The sequence below is a fragment of the Ovis canadensis genome, chromosome 3 (genome assembly GCF_042477335.2).
Source record: "Ovis canadensis isolate MfBH-ARS-UI-01 breed Bighorn chromosome 3, ARS-UI_OviCan_v2, whole genome shotgun sequence".
Taxonomy (NCBI): Eukaryota; Metazoa; Chordata; class Mammalia; order Artiodactyla; family Bovidae; genus Ovis; species Ovis canadensis.
This window is the reverse complement of record NC_091247.1, coordinates 231,801,458-231,816,633: the sequence shown is the minus strand read 5'-3', so window position 1 is coordinate 231,816,633 and position 15,176 is coordinate 231,801,458. Positions and strand designations below refer to the sequence as shown.

The following is a 15,176-nucleotide window of genomic DNA, read 5'->3' as shown; positions in this document are numbered from 1 at the left end:
TGCATGCTAAGTCACTTCAGTCATATCTGACTCTTTTCGACCCCATGGACTGTAACCTGCCAGGCTCCTCTGTCCATGGGAGTCTCCTGGCAAGAACACTGGGGTGGGTTGCCATGCCCTCCTCCAGGGGGTCTTCCTGACCCAGGGATCAGGAACCCGCCTGTCTTACATCACCTGTGTTGGCAGGTAGGGTACCATTAGTGTCACGTGGGACACCCATGGAGACAGTGTGGAAGTTCCTTAAACAGTGAAAACGAGAACAAGAGTGCGATATTCCTGTCGCCTCAAAAAAGATGCACAACCTGCAAGTTGAGAGTTACCTTTTATTCAGTGGGAGTTTTTAGGGCTTCAAGCCCAGGAGACACCATCTCAAGTAACCCTGAGAGAACTGCTCCCAGGAGGTGAAGGGAGAAGACAGGTTACAAAGAACTCTGCAACAAAGGGCAGGTAGTCTGAACATTAAAAGACTTGTTAAAGAAAACCAGACATCCTGAGTCAAGGGATTTGGTGCGTTTGCGTATCTGGGAAGATGCAGGAGTCTGGGCTCACTCCTTCCATAGGCACCTCACCTGTCTGGGGCCACCATCCTGTTTTCACATCCTGAGCTTCCTTTCCTCAGGGGTCACCTGAGGCAGTGTCTGCAGTCTAGAGAGCAGACCCAAGATGGGCCGGCATGCTGGAGAGGTCTGACAGAACGTGGTCCACTGGAGAAAGGAATGGCAAGCCACTTCAGTATTCTTGCCTTGAGAACCCCATGAACAGTATGAAAAGGCAAAATGATAGGATACTGAAAGAGGAACTCCCCAGGTCAGCAGCTGCCCAATATGCTACTGGAGATCAGTGGAGAAGTAACTCCAGAAAGAATGAAGGGATGGAGACAAAGCAAAAACAACAACCACATGTGGATGTGACTGGTGATAGAAGCAAAGTCTAATGCTGTAAAGAGCAACATTGCATAGGAACCTGGAATGTCAGGTCCATGAATCAAGGAAATTGGAAGTGGTCAAACAGGAGATGGCAAGAGTGAACGTCGACATTCTAGGAATCAGTGAACTAAAATGGACTGGAATGGGTGAATTTAACTCAGATGACCATTATATCTACTACTGCGGGCAGGAATCCTTCAGAAGAAATGGAGTAGCCATCATGGTCAACAAAAGAGTCTGAAATGCAGTACTTGGATGCAATCTCAAAAATGACAGAATGATCTCCATTCGTTTCCAAGGCGAACCATTCAATATCAGTTATCCAAGTCTATGCCCCAACCAGTAACGCTGAAGAAACTGAAGTTGAACGGTTTTATGAAGACCTACAAGACCTTTTAGAACTAACACCCAAAAAAGGTCCTTTTCATTATAGGGGACTGGAATGCAAAAGTAGGAAGTCAAGAAACACCTGGAGTAACAGGCAAATTTGGCCTTGGAATGCGGAATAAAGCAGGGCAAAGTCTAACAGAGTTTTGCTAAGAGAACACACTGGTCTTGGCAAACACCCTCTTCCAAAAACACAAGAGAAGACTCTACACATGGACATCACCAGATGGTCAACACCGAAATCAGACTGATTATATTCTTTGCAGCCAAAGATGGAGAAGCTCTATACAGTCAGCAAAAACAAGACTGGGGGCTGACTGTGGCTCAAATCATAAACTCTTTATTGCCAAATTCAGACTCAAATTGAAGAAAGTAGGGAAAACCACTAGACCATTCAGGTATGACCTAAATCAAAACCCTTATGATTATACAGTGGAAGTGAGAAATAGATTTAAGGGACTAGATCTGATAGACAGAGTGGCTGATGAACTATGGAATGAGGTTTGTAACATTGTATAGGAGACAGACCATCCCCAAGAAAAAGAAATGCAAAAAGGAAAAATGGCTGTCTGAGGAGGCCTTACAAATAGCTGCGAAAAGAAGAGAAGCCAAGAGCAAACGAGAAAAGGAAAGATATAAGCATCTGAATGCAGAGTTCCAAAGAATAGCAAGAAGAGATAAGAAAGCCTTCCTCAGTGATCAGTGAAAAGAAATAGAGAAAAACAATAGAATGGGAAAGACTAGAGATCTCTTCAAGAAAATTAGAGATACCAAAGGAACATTTCATGCAAAGATGGGCTCAATAAAGGACAGAAATGGTCTGGACCTAACAGAAGCAGAAGATATTAAGAAGAGGTGGCAAGAATACACAGAAGAACTGTACAAAAAAGATCTTCACGACCCGGATAATCATGATGGTGTGATCACTCACCTAGAGCCAGACATCCTGGAATGCGAAGTCTAGTGGGCCTTAGAAAGCATCACTACGAACAAAGCTAGTGGAGGTGATGGAATTCCAGTTGAGCAATTTCAAATCCTGAAAGATGATGCTGTGAAAGTGCTGCACTCACTATGTCAGCAAATTTGGAAAACTCAGCAGTGGCCACAGGACTGGAAAAGGTCCGTTTTCATTCCAATTCCAAAGAAAGGCAATGCCAAAGAATGCTCAAACTACCGTACAATTGCACTCATCTCACAGGCTAGCAAAGTGATGCTCAAAATTATCCAAATCAGGCTTCAGCAATACGTGAACCATGAACTTCCAGATGTTCAAGCTAGATTTAGAAAAGGCAGAGAAACCAGAGATCAAATTGCCAACATCCGCTGGATCATTGAAAATGCAAGAGAGGTCCAGAGAAACATCTATTTCTGCTTTATTGACTATGCCAAACTCTTTGACTGTGTGGACCACAATGAACTGTGGGAAATTCTGAAAGAGATGGGAATACCAGACCACCTGACCTGCCTGTTGAGAAACGTGTATGCAGGTCAGGAAGCAACAGTTAGAACTGGACATGGAACAACAGACTGGTTCCAAATAGGAAAAGGAGTACGTCAAGGGTGTATATTGTCACCCTGCTTATTTAACTTCTATGCAGAGTACATCATGAGAAATGCTGGACTGGAAGAAGCACAAGCTGAAATCAAGTTTACTGGGAGAAATATCAATAACCTCAGATATGCAGATGACACCACCTTATGGTAGGAAGTGAAGAGGAACTAAAGAGCCTCCTGATGAAAGTGAAAGAGAAGAGTGAAAAAGTTGGCTTAAAGCTCAACATTCAGAAAACGAAGATCATGGCATCCGGTCCCATCACTTCATGGGAAATAGATGCGGAAACAGTAGAAACAGTGTCAGACTTTATTTTTGGTGGCTCCATAATTACTGCAGCCATGAAATTAAAAGACGCTTACTCCTTGGAAGAAAAGTTATGACCAACCTAGACAGCATATTAAAAATCAGAGACATTACTTGGCCAACAAAGGTCCATCTAGTCAAGGCTATGGTTTTTCCTGTGGTCATGTATGGATGTGAGAGGTGGACCATAAAGAAAGCTGAGCGCCAAAGAACTGATGCATTTGAACTGTGGTGTTGGAGAAGACTTGAGAGTCCCTTGGACTGCAAGGAGATCCAACCAGTCCATCCTAAAGGAAATTAGTCCTGAATATTCATTGGAAGGGCTGATGCTGAAGCTGAAACTCCAATACTTTGGCCACCTGATGCAAAGAACTGAGTCATTGGAAAAGGCCCTGATGCTGGGAAAGATTGAGGGCAGAAGGGGACGACAGAGGGTGAGATGGTTGGGTGGCATCACTGACTCAATGGACATGGGTTTGGGTAAGCTCTGGGAGTTGGCGAGGGGCAGGGAGGCCTGGCGTGCTGCAGGCCGTGGGTCACAAGGAGGCAGACACGACCGAGCAACTGAACAGGCCGCGCAGGCAATGGTCTTTTGCTGCAGCCGCCTCAACAGCCTCTGACGGCAAAAGAACTGGAAACTGCTCACGTAAGCACCAGGGAGCACGCACGCACGTGTATGAGCACGTTCACAGCAGCATCATGCCCGACAGCTGAAAGATGGACACCACAAATGTCCGTCAACGGACAAACGGACAAACAGCCCTTGTCATATAACACAACGGAACGTTATTCCGCCATAAAAAGGAGTGGACGAGTAAGACAGATACAGAAGGTCACAAGCTTTATTCCCTTTATATAAAATATCCAGAATAGATAAAATCCATAGAGACAGAATGTGGATCCGTATCTGCGAGGGGCTGAGAGGGGGGAATATTGGAAAGAAACCACTTAGTGAGGAAGGTGTTTTGCTTCCATGATGGGAATGTTCTAGGACTAGAGAGAAGCGATGGCTGCCCATCAATGTAAGTGTCCTAAAGGGCACAGCCTTGTGCACCTTAACGTGGATAACTCTGTTATGTAAGCGCCACGCCAGTAACATATTAAAGAAGATTCAAGGATGGTGTTCGTGCGCGTCATGATGAAACGACCTTCCAGAAGCAGGTGGGTCTGAGCAATGTCGGGCTACGTGGCCGTGGATGTTGCTGGCACCCCACCTGGACACTTCTCCCCTACCTGCTTCGAGTGTTGAACTCATAGCTGCCTTTTCCCCAGAGACCTCCTGCTGAAACAGGAGCCATCTTGGGCTAGACGCGACATGCCTCCCCTTCCACCTCTGCCTCTTCACACACTTTGCTAACTGGCACAAAAATCCCCCTGGTCTCAAAGTGGGATCACCCCTGCGGGACAGTCTGCCCTCCAGAGCTCCCTTAGGGAGAGGCAGGCTGAAGCTGGTCCCCGGCAGAGACAGAGAGCTGCCCCAAGAATTCACCCAACCAAGGTTTGTCGTCTTCTCAGGCTTCGCTTCTGTGAGGACTGATGCAAAATGGTTATGTGAGCCCAATACTCATGGTGAATTTTATGGTATTCGAATCATATCTCAACGAAGCAGTTCTTTTCTAAACACATTATTCATTTATAATAAAGGTTTTTTGTTGTTGTTCTTGTTTTTAAAAGCCCATCTCAGCAGGGTAACGCTGAATTCAGTTTACATTTCTTAAGTTGAAACGGTAAGCATCAATAATTTAAAGGGTAAAATTGTTTGTTCTTGATTCCCAAACACCCGTTCTTTTAAACTCTAAATTCCACTGAAATGATCTGTGACGGTAAGAGCCCCTGCTCGACAGTTGCAGCTGTCTCTCCGTTAACGCGGCTGTTGGTCCACCCATTCTTCTGTGACTTTTTGCCTAAAAGAAATCCACCCCCACAAAGCAGGCGATCGACTCAGTGTTTACGTAATTCACTCTTTATTGTAAAAAAAATTTTTTAACGGAAATGATGTACAAGATGATCATAAAAGCATTCTAGTGAGCGACAAGCCCTGAGATAAATGGAAAAGGAGGCAGGACGGTTCTCAGCAGCCCTCGCCACCCAGGGAGGCTCCACATCAGTCCTCAGAAAAATGGCGACAAGCCTCTGTTGAAACATGGGTTTAAAAGCAGCTCCCTGACGCCCCTCGCCTGCCCCGCACGCCCTGCGTGTGGCTGCACTGGCCCCTGGTGCTCGCAGCAGCGATGCCTGCGGGCCAGTCTGCGGCCAAGCCAGCCACCTGCTGTCACCTGATGCTGACAGCAAGCCTGGGCCTGTGCCCTCAGCCTCGCGCTCATCACAGTGCTGGCCGCCCCCAGGAGAGCTCTAGAAAACCTACAGAACAGCTCTCTGCTCAAAATCATTCTTAAGATGACTGGCTTAGTTGGGAGCCTAAAGAGGAGAAAAGTCAGGAATTAGAAATCATCCTCTTGGTGGAAATGCAATGAATAGGCCCTGACATCAGCTCTTGGGGAGGGGGTGGGGGAAGACCCCTAAATATCCTTGATGAGACACACAGAATATTCCGATTCTCTTTACTGTCCCATGCCCTGGAGGGTCCGTCCCTCCTTGGGCTTCAGGGTTTGCTATGGGCCTTACGCCTGTTAGTGGCAAGTACTGCAGGGTCAGCTTTCCCGGGCCACGGAAGTCAGGGTGGGGGCTGCAAATGGGACAGCTGGGTTTGTAGGCGGGGCGGCAGGGGCAGCCTGGGAGAGTGCCTCCCCTGAGAGCTGAGGCGCTGCCGGGGGAGGTGGGCCGTGGAGAGGGTCCCTGTGGTCACGAGGGAGTCGGGCTCTGGTGGCGGCCCAGCTGCGCTTTGTCCGGCATCTCCTCCTCCTCCTCCTCCTCCTCCTCCTCCTCCCGCTTCAAGTCGATGTTCTGTGAACAAGCAGCAGGTGAGGCCTGGCCTTGCGTGTGCCCAGGTGAGGCTCTGACACCTCCGGGGCCATGCCCACGAGAATGTGCTGCTTGCCAAGCCGGGTCTGCGGGGCTGGCTCTGCACCCCTACAGGGAGAAGCTGTTCTCTCGATGCCACCTGACATTTGTGCCGGACCTACCTCCAGCTCCTGCAAAACCTCGTCCATGAAGTCCCGGGAGTTCTGTTTGTAAGACACGGCTAGTCGAATCGCATCACTGAAGAGCTGGGGTGGTGGGAGGGGAAATGGGGCCGTGGGCGCCACTGGCCGGGGCTCTGCCCGCCCTGCGCCCACTGGCCCAGCATCATCAGGCGTCCACGCAATACTCCACCCTGAAGTCAGCACCTTTTCCCCGCCCCCTGACCCCATGCTGGCCAATACGCCTTTTCTTCACCAACCTCCCCTTCTGTCGACACTCACGACAACCCCTTCCTGGCGCTTCCAGGGCCCCCAGCAATGCCATCCTCGCCTAGAGCCCTGAAGCCAGCCCTTCTCCCCAGCACATCCCCGGAAACGCCAGGCCTCCCACCTCCGCAGACTGTCCCTGCAGCCTCCCACTACCTTCACAACGTTGGTACCGTCAGCAGCCGAGACAAAGTACAGGGGCAAGGAGAACTTCTTGGCAAAATTGAAACTTTTTTGGGTCATCTTCCTGTCTGCTGTAGAGAGAAGGTAGGACACTGGCCTGTCTACCAAGGGAAAAGGAGTTTTGAAGGTAGGTCACTGGAGGTCCCCATTCCAGGAAGTGGGACAAGCAGGGACAGTCAGCAGACACGTCATATAAAGAGCTCACTCAACTGGGATCTGTGTCTCAAGGAGGCAGGTTGGCTCACATGGATATTACTGGAAGGGGAGTGATGGCAGGCCGCCAAGGGATCCATTTTGGGAGGAACAGATCACTGGTGGTTTGAGGGCCCAGGAAAGGAGGACGAAACGTGTGATGGTGGACTCCCCCATGAATTGCTGGCACCCACACGTAGGGGTGGCCTCACCATCGATTTTATTGGCCACCACAATGCACGGAATCTCCGGCCTGAACTCCCGCAGCTCTGTATACCAGGTGCTGAGATTCCTGTACGTGATTTTCCTCTGCACATCAAACACCTGAATCAGCAGAGGAAGGAAGTCAGCCCAGGTGCATCGATGTCTCTGCACATCCCCCCAGCTGACACACACACAAGCCGGCAAACACGGGCTTGGGAACTCAGACCACAGACCATTCTGAACGTGGCCGCTCTAGCCACAGGAGTTACCCACACTTCTCAGAGAATCCCTCCAGAACCTTCAGCTTGTCACCTAATTTACCTATTTCAACCAAAGAGTGTCATTTTACTTATCGTACCATTGATAAGTCTGTGAACATTGAAGTTTGTTGTTTTTCTCTTGATCTAATTACTGCCTGGCCATTCTTTAAAAGCTCTTTTATGATAATCTTAAATGTCTGCAGAATGCCCTTTCAGTTGTTTCACCTTTAATTATAAACTTTTTATATTTTAAACTTTTATAAAGTAACTTTTATTATTTTACAGCTAATCATTTTATGAACTGTTTATAATTTATACTGTTTACCTATTTTAAAATATCAGCAAGAAGCATGAACACTGACTAGCTCTAAGGGCAAGGAGGCCAGAAATCCTAAGATGCTTCAAGTGGCCACTACAAGGATCCTGCCGGGTCCTCAGAGGAACTCCCCAAAGGTCAGCTGCCTGCCGCCAAGCCATCTCCCAGAACAGACTAGCAGGTCCAAACTGCCTCAGCACAAATCATGGGTTGAGAGGGACAGCCCTGTACCCTGCTGGAGCGGCAAGTCTTACTTCCAGCTGACACAGCCCTTCGCGGAAGCAGCCATGCCTGGGGCCGGGCGCCCCCCTGCACGGCGGCCGGCTCCAGACAGCAGCTGGCCGCCTGAGGCAGTAGCAGGCCTGAGAGGCTCCTGTGTGGTACCCCCAGGCCCAGCTTCAACAAAGATCATGTTTTATTGAATTCCCAAAAAAGACGCCTTCTACAATACGCCTGTAGTGAAACCCTGGGATCCGCCTCACTCCGGCCATGAGCACCGTCAGACCTTTTGCCCAGGTCTAGTTTCCTGAACTTCCTTTCCTCGTTTTGAGCTGAGGAGGCGCTGGTTAGGCCGAGCAGCACAGCCTTCGCTGTTTCAAAATGACGGGCAGAACCCCACCTCCCTCTGGGGCGATCAGGTCCCCACGTGGCCAAGGCCCCTCCAGCAGGCTGGGGCTGTGAGAGGCACGGGCAGACACAGGCACGCAGGCAGGCTGGCAGGCCAGAAGCGGGCCACAGGGGCTGAGAGACGCGTGTCTCGGGCAAGAGCCCACGCCTGCCGGCCCGGCCTGCCCCCGTGTGCCTCACCCTCGCCTGCTCCTTCCGTTCTGTCCCTGCACAGGTCGTTGCTGTTTAGTCAGGAAATCATGTCTGACTCCTCTGCCACCCCACCGACTGTAGCCCGGCAGGAACCTGATGACGCCCTGAACCTGCTCCTCCTGGTGGAAGGGTTGCTCCACACACCCCCTTCGCCCTCACCGCAGACGAGACGCTGGCCCAGGCAGGCTCTCACCCAGAACCTCTGCGGTCCGAAGCCCGCCCTGACCCTCCTCCCGGCACCCAGCCCTGGGGAGGGGGGCTCCGGCCCTCCCCCCTCCCCCCGCCCCCCGCCCCCCCCCCCCCCGGCCCGGCCGGCCGAGCCCCGCCCGCAGCAGGCCTCGTACCAGGATGCAGGCGTGGGCCTTGTGGTAGTAGGAGGCGTGCATGCGCTGGAACCGCTCCTGGCCCGCCGTGTCCCAGAAGTCTGCAACAGGAACACAGCTCTGACTGCCCGGGGCGGGGGCGCGCAGAGCCGGGCGCGGAGCACCTCCGCAGCGGCGGGGAGGGCAGGCGAGCGCTCCGCTCACGGCGGGGCATCGGGCGGCCGAGGGAGACGGGGGCCAGGAGGAAGGAGGACGCAGACGGGAGACCCCACGAGGGGCGGGCTCGGCGCCCGCCCTCCCCCGCCCAGGAAGACGCAGGGCCCTCCACGGGCAAAACTAGGCCCAGTTCCCAGGAGCGCCCACCAGAGGCAGACGCGCGGCCTGGCCAAGGGGGAGGCTGTAGCCCCGCCGGAAGGCAGACCTCCGTGGAAGGCGACACTCGGCAACACCTGTCACCTTCCTGACTGAAGAGCACCGGCACAGAGCCCCGTGGGCTGCTTTCCGCCTCCCCTCGCGCCGAGCGCCCCTCCTCTGAGCCTGGGGCCTCGGTCCAGCCGCCTGACTCTCCGCCTCCGGCCCTCCCTCCTGGGAGCCGCAGCGGCTCAGCGTCGCGCTGCTCACCCACAAGGACGGTCTTGCCGTCCACCGTGGCCGTGTGCTTGTACAGGGTCAGGGCGTATGTGGACAGCTGCTGGGGCTGACTGCGTTTAGGTTAAGGAAGACAATAAAAAGAGACATGAGAAAGGTGCTGGGGTGGTTGCTGGCATGACAGAATGGAGGCTCCCTCTCCTTTTTTAGAAAGTTACTCAGATTTTAAACTGAGTGTTGCAGACAGAGGGCCAACCTGAACCTCACACACCACGGGCACAATCCCCATGAAAAGTGAGGGGCAGGGGAGGCTGGGGTTGTGTCCTGGCCACCTGGGAACAAGGGAGTGCACGGAATGGGCTCTTACAGAGCAGCTGTCCCAAGCGGCACCTGTAGTTGCAAATGCCACTGTGGATGCCCCAGCTCTTTTGGATGGGGCTCTTGCAGGCAGAGAGCAAACCCAGCCATAAGAAGCAACGTAACAGTTCCAGGGAAAACCAGCCTCCTCCTCAGGCCAGACAGCCAACTGACAAGCCGCTTATGAGCTGCTGTTTGTGTATGAAGCCCTATCGAAAGCACGGGGAATGCGAGCTTCTCAAGGTGCAAGACGCTGCGTGGCTTAACCGTCAGCGTTGGGGCAACACGGGTGGGTGAGTGCATAGAACTGAGGAGAAGGCGAAGTGAGACAGACTCAGACTCTGCCCTGGGAGGCTGAGGCCCAGGGCTCTTCTTACCCATAGTTCTCAGTGGACTCACTTGGGACGACTTTTACAAATCATCTCAGTTGTCTCATTCCAAACTTGCATAAGAACGGCAGTTCAGGAAAGGAGGGTGGGCTGGCAGATCCTTCTACAGAAAGTTGATTCACACCAGAGAATTTTTAAATTGTAGAGAGCTCAAGCTCTGAGGTCAGAGATGTTAAGTGACTTAGCCACTGCCAGAGCTACTGAGGAGGGGGTGGGGTGTCAGTCCAGGCATCGGACGAGGTACGGTTAGCCATTCCACTGCCTTCCTAATATAAAGCAAACCCAGATGTGAGTAAACTTCAGAATAGACTGCAGCACGCCATGCAGGTCAGCTGGTGAGAGACCAGCATGAATGAACCGTCTGCACGTGCTCACCTGCCCCTCCCCGGACCCCTAGAACAGAGCAGGGGCAGGGGCGCAGGCGGGCTGAGTCGGCGCGGGAGCGGAAAGGGCCACAAGGAGCATTTCAAACTTGAAGGATACAATCCATCCATGAGGAACCTCTCCATGAGTCTGTAGGGAGAACGTGCAAGGTGGTCAGCCGCGTCCCTCCGTGCTCCTGCCTCCTCCTCACGCTGCTGCACCACCCAGGGGCGGGACGCTTGGAAGCCAGCTGTGGCTCCCCCCAGTTCCTTCCTCGGCTACAAGCTCCCTGTCAAGGACAATGCCCAGGGACCACCCATCCACCCTCTTCCTGACTCGGGCTCAGTTCTTGACACCCTTTGGCTGTAACACTGACCAGCACCCACAGGTGCTTTTCCTGTGAGCAGGGACCCCGGTTTACTCCTTTTAGGGAATAAACAAACTGTGGTACATCTACAACAGGGACTACCACTTAGCAATAAAAGGGAACAAATTACTGATCCACCCAACAATTTAAACGAATCATAAGGGTGTCACGCCGAGTGAAAAAGGCCACATGTCATATGACTCCTTTTATACAATGTTGCCAAGATGACGTCACTACAGAGATGGCGTATGTTAGCGGAGGCAGGGCGGGGCTGGGAGAGGGTGAAGTGGGGTGGGCGCGGTGCGAACGCGCAGCAGGACCGCGGCCTCCACTGTGCTAGGATAGCTGGGTATCTCGACTCCAGTGATGCTACACAGATCTACACGTGATGAAATGACACAGAATTATACACAGGCATCGGGTGAGAGCTGATTTCCTGCACTTGGCCTTATACTCTGGTTATGTAAGAGCTAACCAATGGGGACGGCAGGTGAGGGACACACAGGCCCTCTCTGGGTTCTCTTTGTAATGTCCTGTGAATCTGTTATTTCAGAATGAAAAGGTAAAGAAAAAACAAAGAAACAAATCCCCTCACAGACTTGGAGAGACACATGCAGTGCCAATCACTGATAGAGAATCAGTACACAGGAATCATGAACAGCTCTGATGCATAAGAGGACACACTTACACCTGGCCCTAAGACTATGAACAGGCAATTCAGATGAGCAGCTGACAGACACATGAAAAGGTGCCCGATCTTCTAATGATTTTATGCAAATTAAAGACAGTGAAGTAGCACACTCATCCGTTAAGAGTAACAAAACTGAAAAAGTCACATGACAGCCACAAAGTTGGGGATTTCGTGAAGCAGCAGAAATTCCTATACTGTGCTGCAGGAGTGAGAATCTACCACACTACTTTGGAGAGAAAATGGGATAACTCAAAATTTGAGCTAATGCTAAAACTGGGCAGTTTCACCCCAGCTGTAATAGAATTTGTGCCCAAGATGATAGGCGTAAAATATTCACTGCAGTACTGTATCTAATATCATAAAAATGATAATTTTTCATAACTCCTCTTCAACAGAACAGACAGATACAGTTTAGTACAAAAAAGTAAAAAAAAAAATTCCTGAGTGCCTGCCATACACTGGATGCTAGGCTAGGCACCAGGATACAACGCTGAACAAAACAGATGAAAATTCCTGTCTCTGTGAAACTTACATTCTAGTAGGGAAGACAGACAGACAATAAACACACTCTTAAAATATGTATGGCCATGTCTGTGGTCAATGGATTTAGAACAAAAGCATTACTACAATTTGGTGGGGCAAAGGATTGTTTTTGGAGAGGGAAATGGCAACGCACTCCAGCATTCCCGTCTGGGTAACTCCACGGACAGAGGAGCCTGGTGAGCTACAGTCCCTGGAGCTGCAGAGTCGGGCGTGACTGGGTGCCTAAGCACACGCACGCACAAAGGGCACCTCAGCAGTAGATGCTGCGGGGACCGCTGAACACCTGTGCACCGAAACGTGAGCCTTGAGGACACTACACAAAGTGGGGCGGCAGGAAGTTCAAGGGGTCACTCCCTCAACTGGAAATGAAACAATGGCCGGAACCAACCATCTCAGAGCTCTGGAACCCGACTGGACTCAATAGCCAGGAGCGCGCTAGATGCAAGGCGAGGGCTGGCCTCGTGCAGAACGGCACGCACGGGCCAGCAGCAGCTGCGCACACCACAGGCCCGCCCATGCGCAGTGCCCAGTGTGCCACGCGCCTGGCTGGCAGTGGGGACTCTGTCCTCAGAAAGCCTGCCGCGCGTGCTGTCATCAGCTGGCAGATGCCCAAGGAGCCAGACCTGAGCTCTCTCAGGCTTCAGAGGCTTCCCCTGCAAGTACTGGAAATTTAACAGGATAGGACTATCCCGTTTTTTCTTTCCCATTTTGGAGCCAAATATTTAAGGAAGTTTTTATCAGGTCACTGTCTGAGCACAGATAATGGAACAGAAATATCAATGACCACACACAAGAAGGAATAAACACTTTGTAAAAAGTATGGAAAAGTTACAAGTAGACACTTGAGCCCTAAACAAGCAGAAACCAGCCATACCCAAGGAATGGGAATATCTGAGTTCCAAAGTCACCACTGGAGAAGGGAATGGCAACCCACTCCAGTATTCTTGCCTGGAGAACCCCACAGACAGAAGAGCCTGGAGGGCTACAGTCCATGGGGCTGCAAAGAGTCGGACACGACTGAGCGACTAACACACACACAGTCACCACGGTGAAACACTCAGAACGCCTAATTCTAAACCGGAAGACCACAGAGCGCACAGACAGGCAGGCATGGCCTATGCGCATGGTAAAGAAGATTTGACAGAAACAACACCTGAAGAGTCCAGATACTCGACTAGTCAAAGATGCTAGATCAATCATCTTAAATATGCTCGAAAAGCCAAGGGAAGCCATGGACAAAGAGCTGAAGGAAACTGGAAAGCAACACACGAACAGAATGAGAGTATCAGTAAAGAGACAGGAAGTACGAAAAGAAACCAATATCCTGGAACTGAAGGGTACAATAATTTAGGTGAAAAACTCACTAGAGGGTTCCAGTACCACTTGAGAAGGCAAAAAACAGTTCATCTTCAGCAAACTTGAAGGAAAGGCAACGAAAATCATCACGTGTGAGAAGCAGAAAGAAAGCAAGTGAATATGACCAGTGCCTAAGGATCGCGAGGCATCATGAGTCACCCTGACAGGTGTCACAGTCAGAGGACAGGAGGGGGCCTGACAGGCGTCACAGACAGAGGACAGGACGGGTCCTGACAGGCGTCACAGTCAGAGGACAGGACGGGTCCTGACAGGCGTCACAGACAGAGGACAGGACAGGTCCTGACAGGCGTCACAGTCAGAGGACAGGACGGGTCCTGACAGGCGTCACAGTCAGAGGACAGGACGGGTCCTGACAGGCGTCACAGTCAGAGGACAGGAGGGGCCCTGACAGGCACCACAGACAGAAGACAGGAGGGGCCCTGACAGGCGTCACAGACAGAAGACAGGAGGAGGTCCTGACAGGCATCACAGATAAAAGGACAGGAGGGGTCCTGACAGGCGTCACAGACAGAGGACAGGACGGGTCCTGACAGGCGTCACAGACAGAGGACAGGACGGGTCCTGACAGGCATCACAGACAGAGGACAGGACGGGTCCTGACAGGCGTCACAGTCAGAGGACAGGACGGGTCCTGACAGGCGTCACAGTCAGAGGACAGGAGGGGGCCTGACAGGCGTCACAGATAGAGGACAGGACGGGTCCTGACAGGCATCACAGACAGAGGACAGGAGGGGGCCTGACAGGCATCACAGATAAAAGGACAGGAGGGGGCCTGACAGGCATCACAGACAGAGGACAGGACGGGTCCTGACAGGCATCACAGACAGAGGACAGGAGGGGGCCTGACAGGCGTCACAGACAGAGGACAGGAGGGGCCCTGACAGGCGTCACAGTCAGAGGACAGGAGGGGGCCTGACAGGCATCACAGACAGAGGACAGGAGGGGGCCTGACAGGCGTCACAGTCAGAGGACAGGAGGGGGTCTGACAGGCGTCACAGTCAGAGGACAGGAGGGGGCCTGACAGGCGTCACAGACAGAGGACAGGAGGGGGCCTGACAGGCGTCACAGACAGAGGACAGGACGGGTCCTGACAGGCGTCACAGTCAGAGGACAGGAGGGGGCCTGACAGGCGTCACAGTCAGAGGACAGGAGGGGGCCTGACAGGCATCACAGACAGAGGACAGGAGGGGGCCTGACAGGCGTCACAGACAGAGGACAGGACGGGTCCTGACAGGCGTCACAGTCAGAGGACAGGAGGGGGCCTGACAGGCATCACAGACAGAGGACAGGAGGGGGCCTGACAGGCGTCACAGTCAGAGGACAGGAGGGGGCCTGACAGGCATCACAGACAGAGGACAGGAGGGGGCCTGACAGGCGTCACAGACAGAGGACAGGACGGGTCCTGACAGGCGTCACAGTCAGAGGACAGGAGGGGGCCTGACAGGCATCACAGACAGAGGACAGGAGGGGGCCTGACAGGCGTCACAGTCAGAGGACAGGAGGGGGCCTGACAGGCGTCACAGACAGAGGACAGGAGGGGGCCTGACAGGCGTCACAGACAGAGGACAGGACGGGTCCTGACAGGCGTCACAGTCAGAGGACAGGAGGGGGCCTGACAGGCATCACAGACAGAGGACAGGAGGGGGCCTGACAGGCGTCACAGACAGAGGACAGGACGGGTCCTGA

General features: G+C 52.4%; 1 protein-coding gene across 25 annotated transcripts in view; it reads right to left on the bottom strand.

The window, feature by feature from the left end:
• Nucleotides 1-5,118: 5,118 nt before the first annotated feature.
• RABL2B (RAB, member of RAS oncogene family like 2B) overlaps nt 5,119-15,176 on the bottom strand; it is a 20,810-nt gene continuing 10,752 nt past the window's right edge. For 14 of the 25 annotated variants that reach the window (XM_069586228.1, XM_069586227.1, XM_069586234.1 and 11 more), the window contains 7 exons: nt 10,633-10,662; nt 9,437-9,516; nt 8,837-8,916; nt 7,106-7,217; nt 6,675-6,772; nt 6,255-6,338; nt 5,119-6,075 (listed from right to left, as the gene is read on the bottom strand). In XM_069586228.1, the coding sequence (XP_069442329.1) occupies nt 5,974-6,075; nt 6,255-6,338; nt 6,675-6,772; nt 7,106-7,217; nt 8,837-8,916; nt 9,437-9,516; nt 10,633-10,662 (586 nt within the window). In that variant the 3' untranslated portion in view covers nt 5,119-5,973. Of the gene's footprint in view, nt 6,076-6,254; nt 6,339-6,674; nt 6,773-6,855; nt 7,218-8,836; nt 8,917-9,436; nt 9,517-10,632; nt 10,663-15,176 lie in introns of those variants that run through there. The other 11 variants (XM_069586237.1, XM_069586238.1, XM_069586249.1 and 8 more) reach the window with 2 other exon arrangements.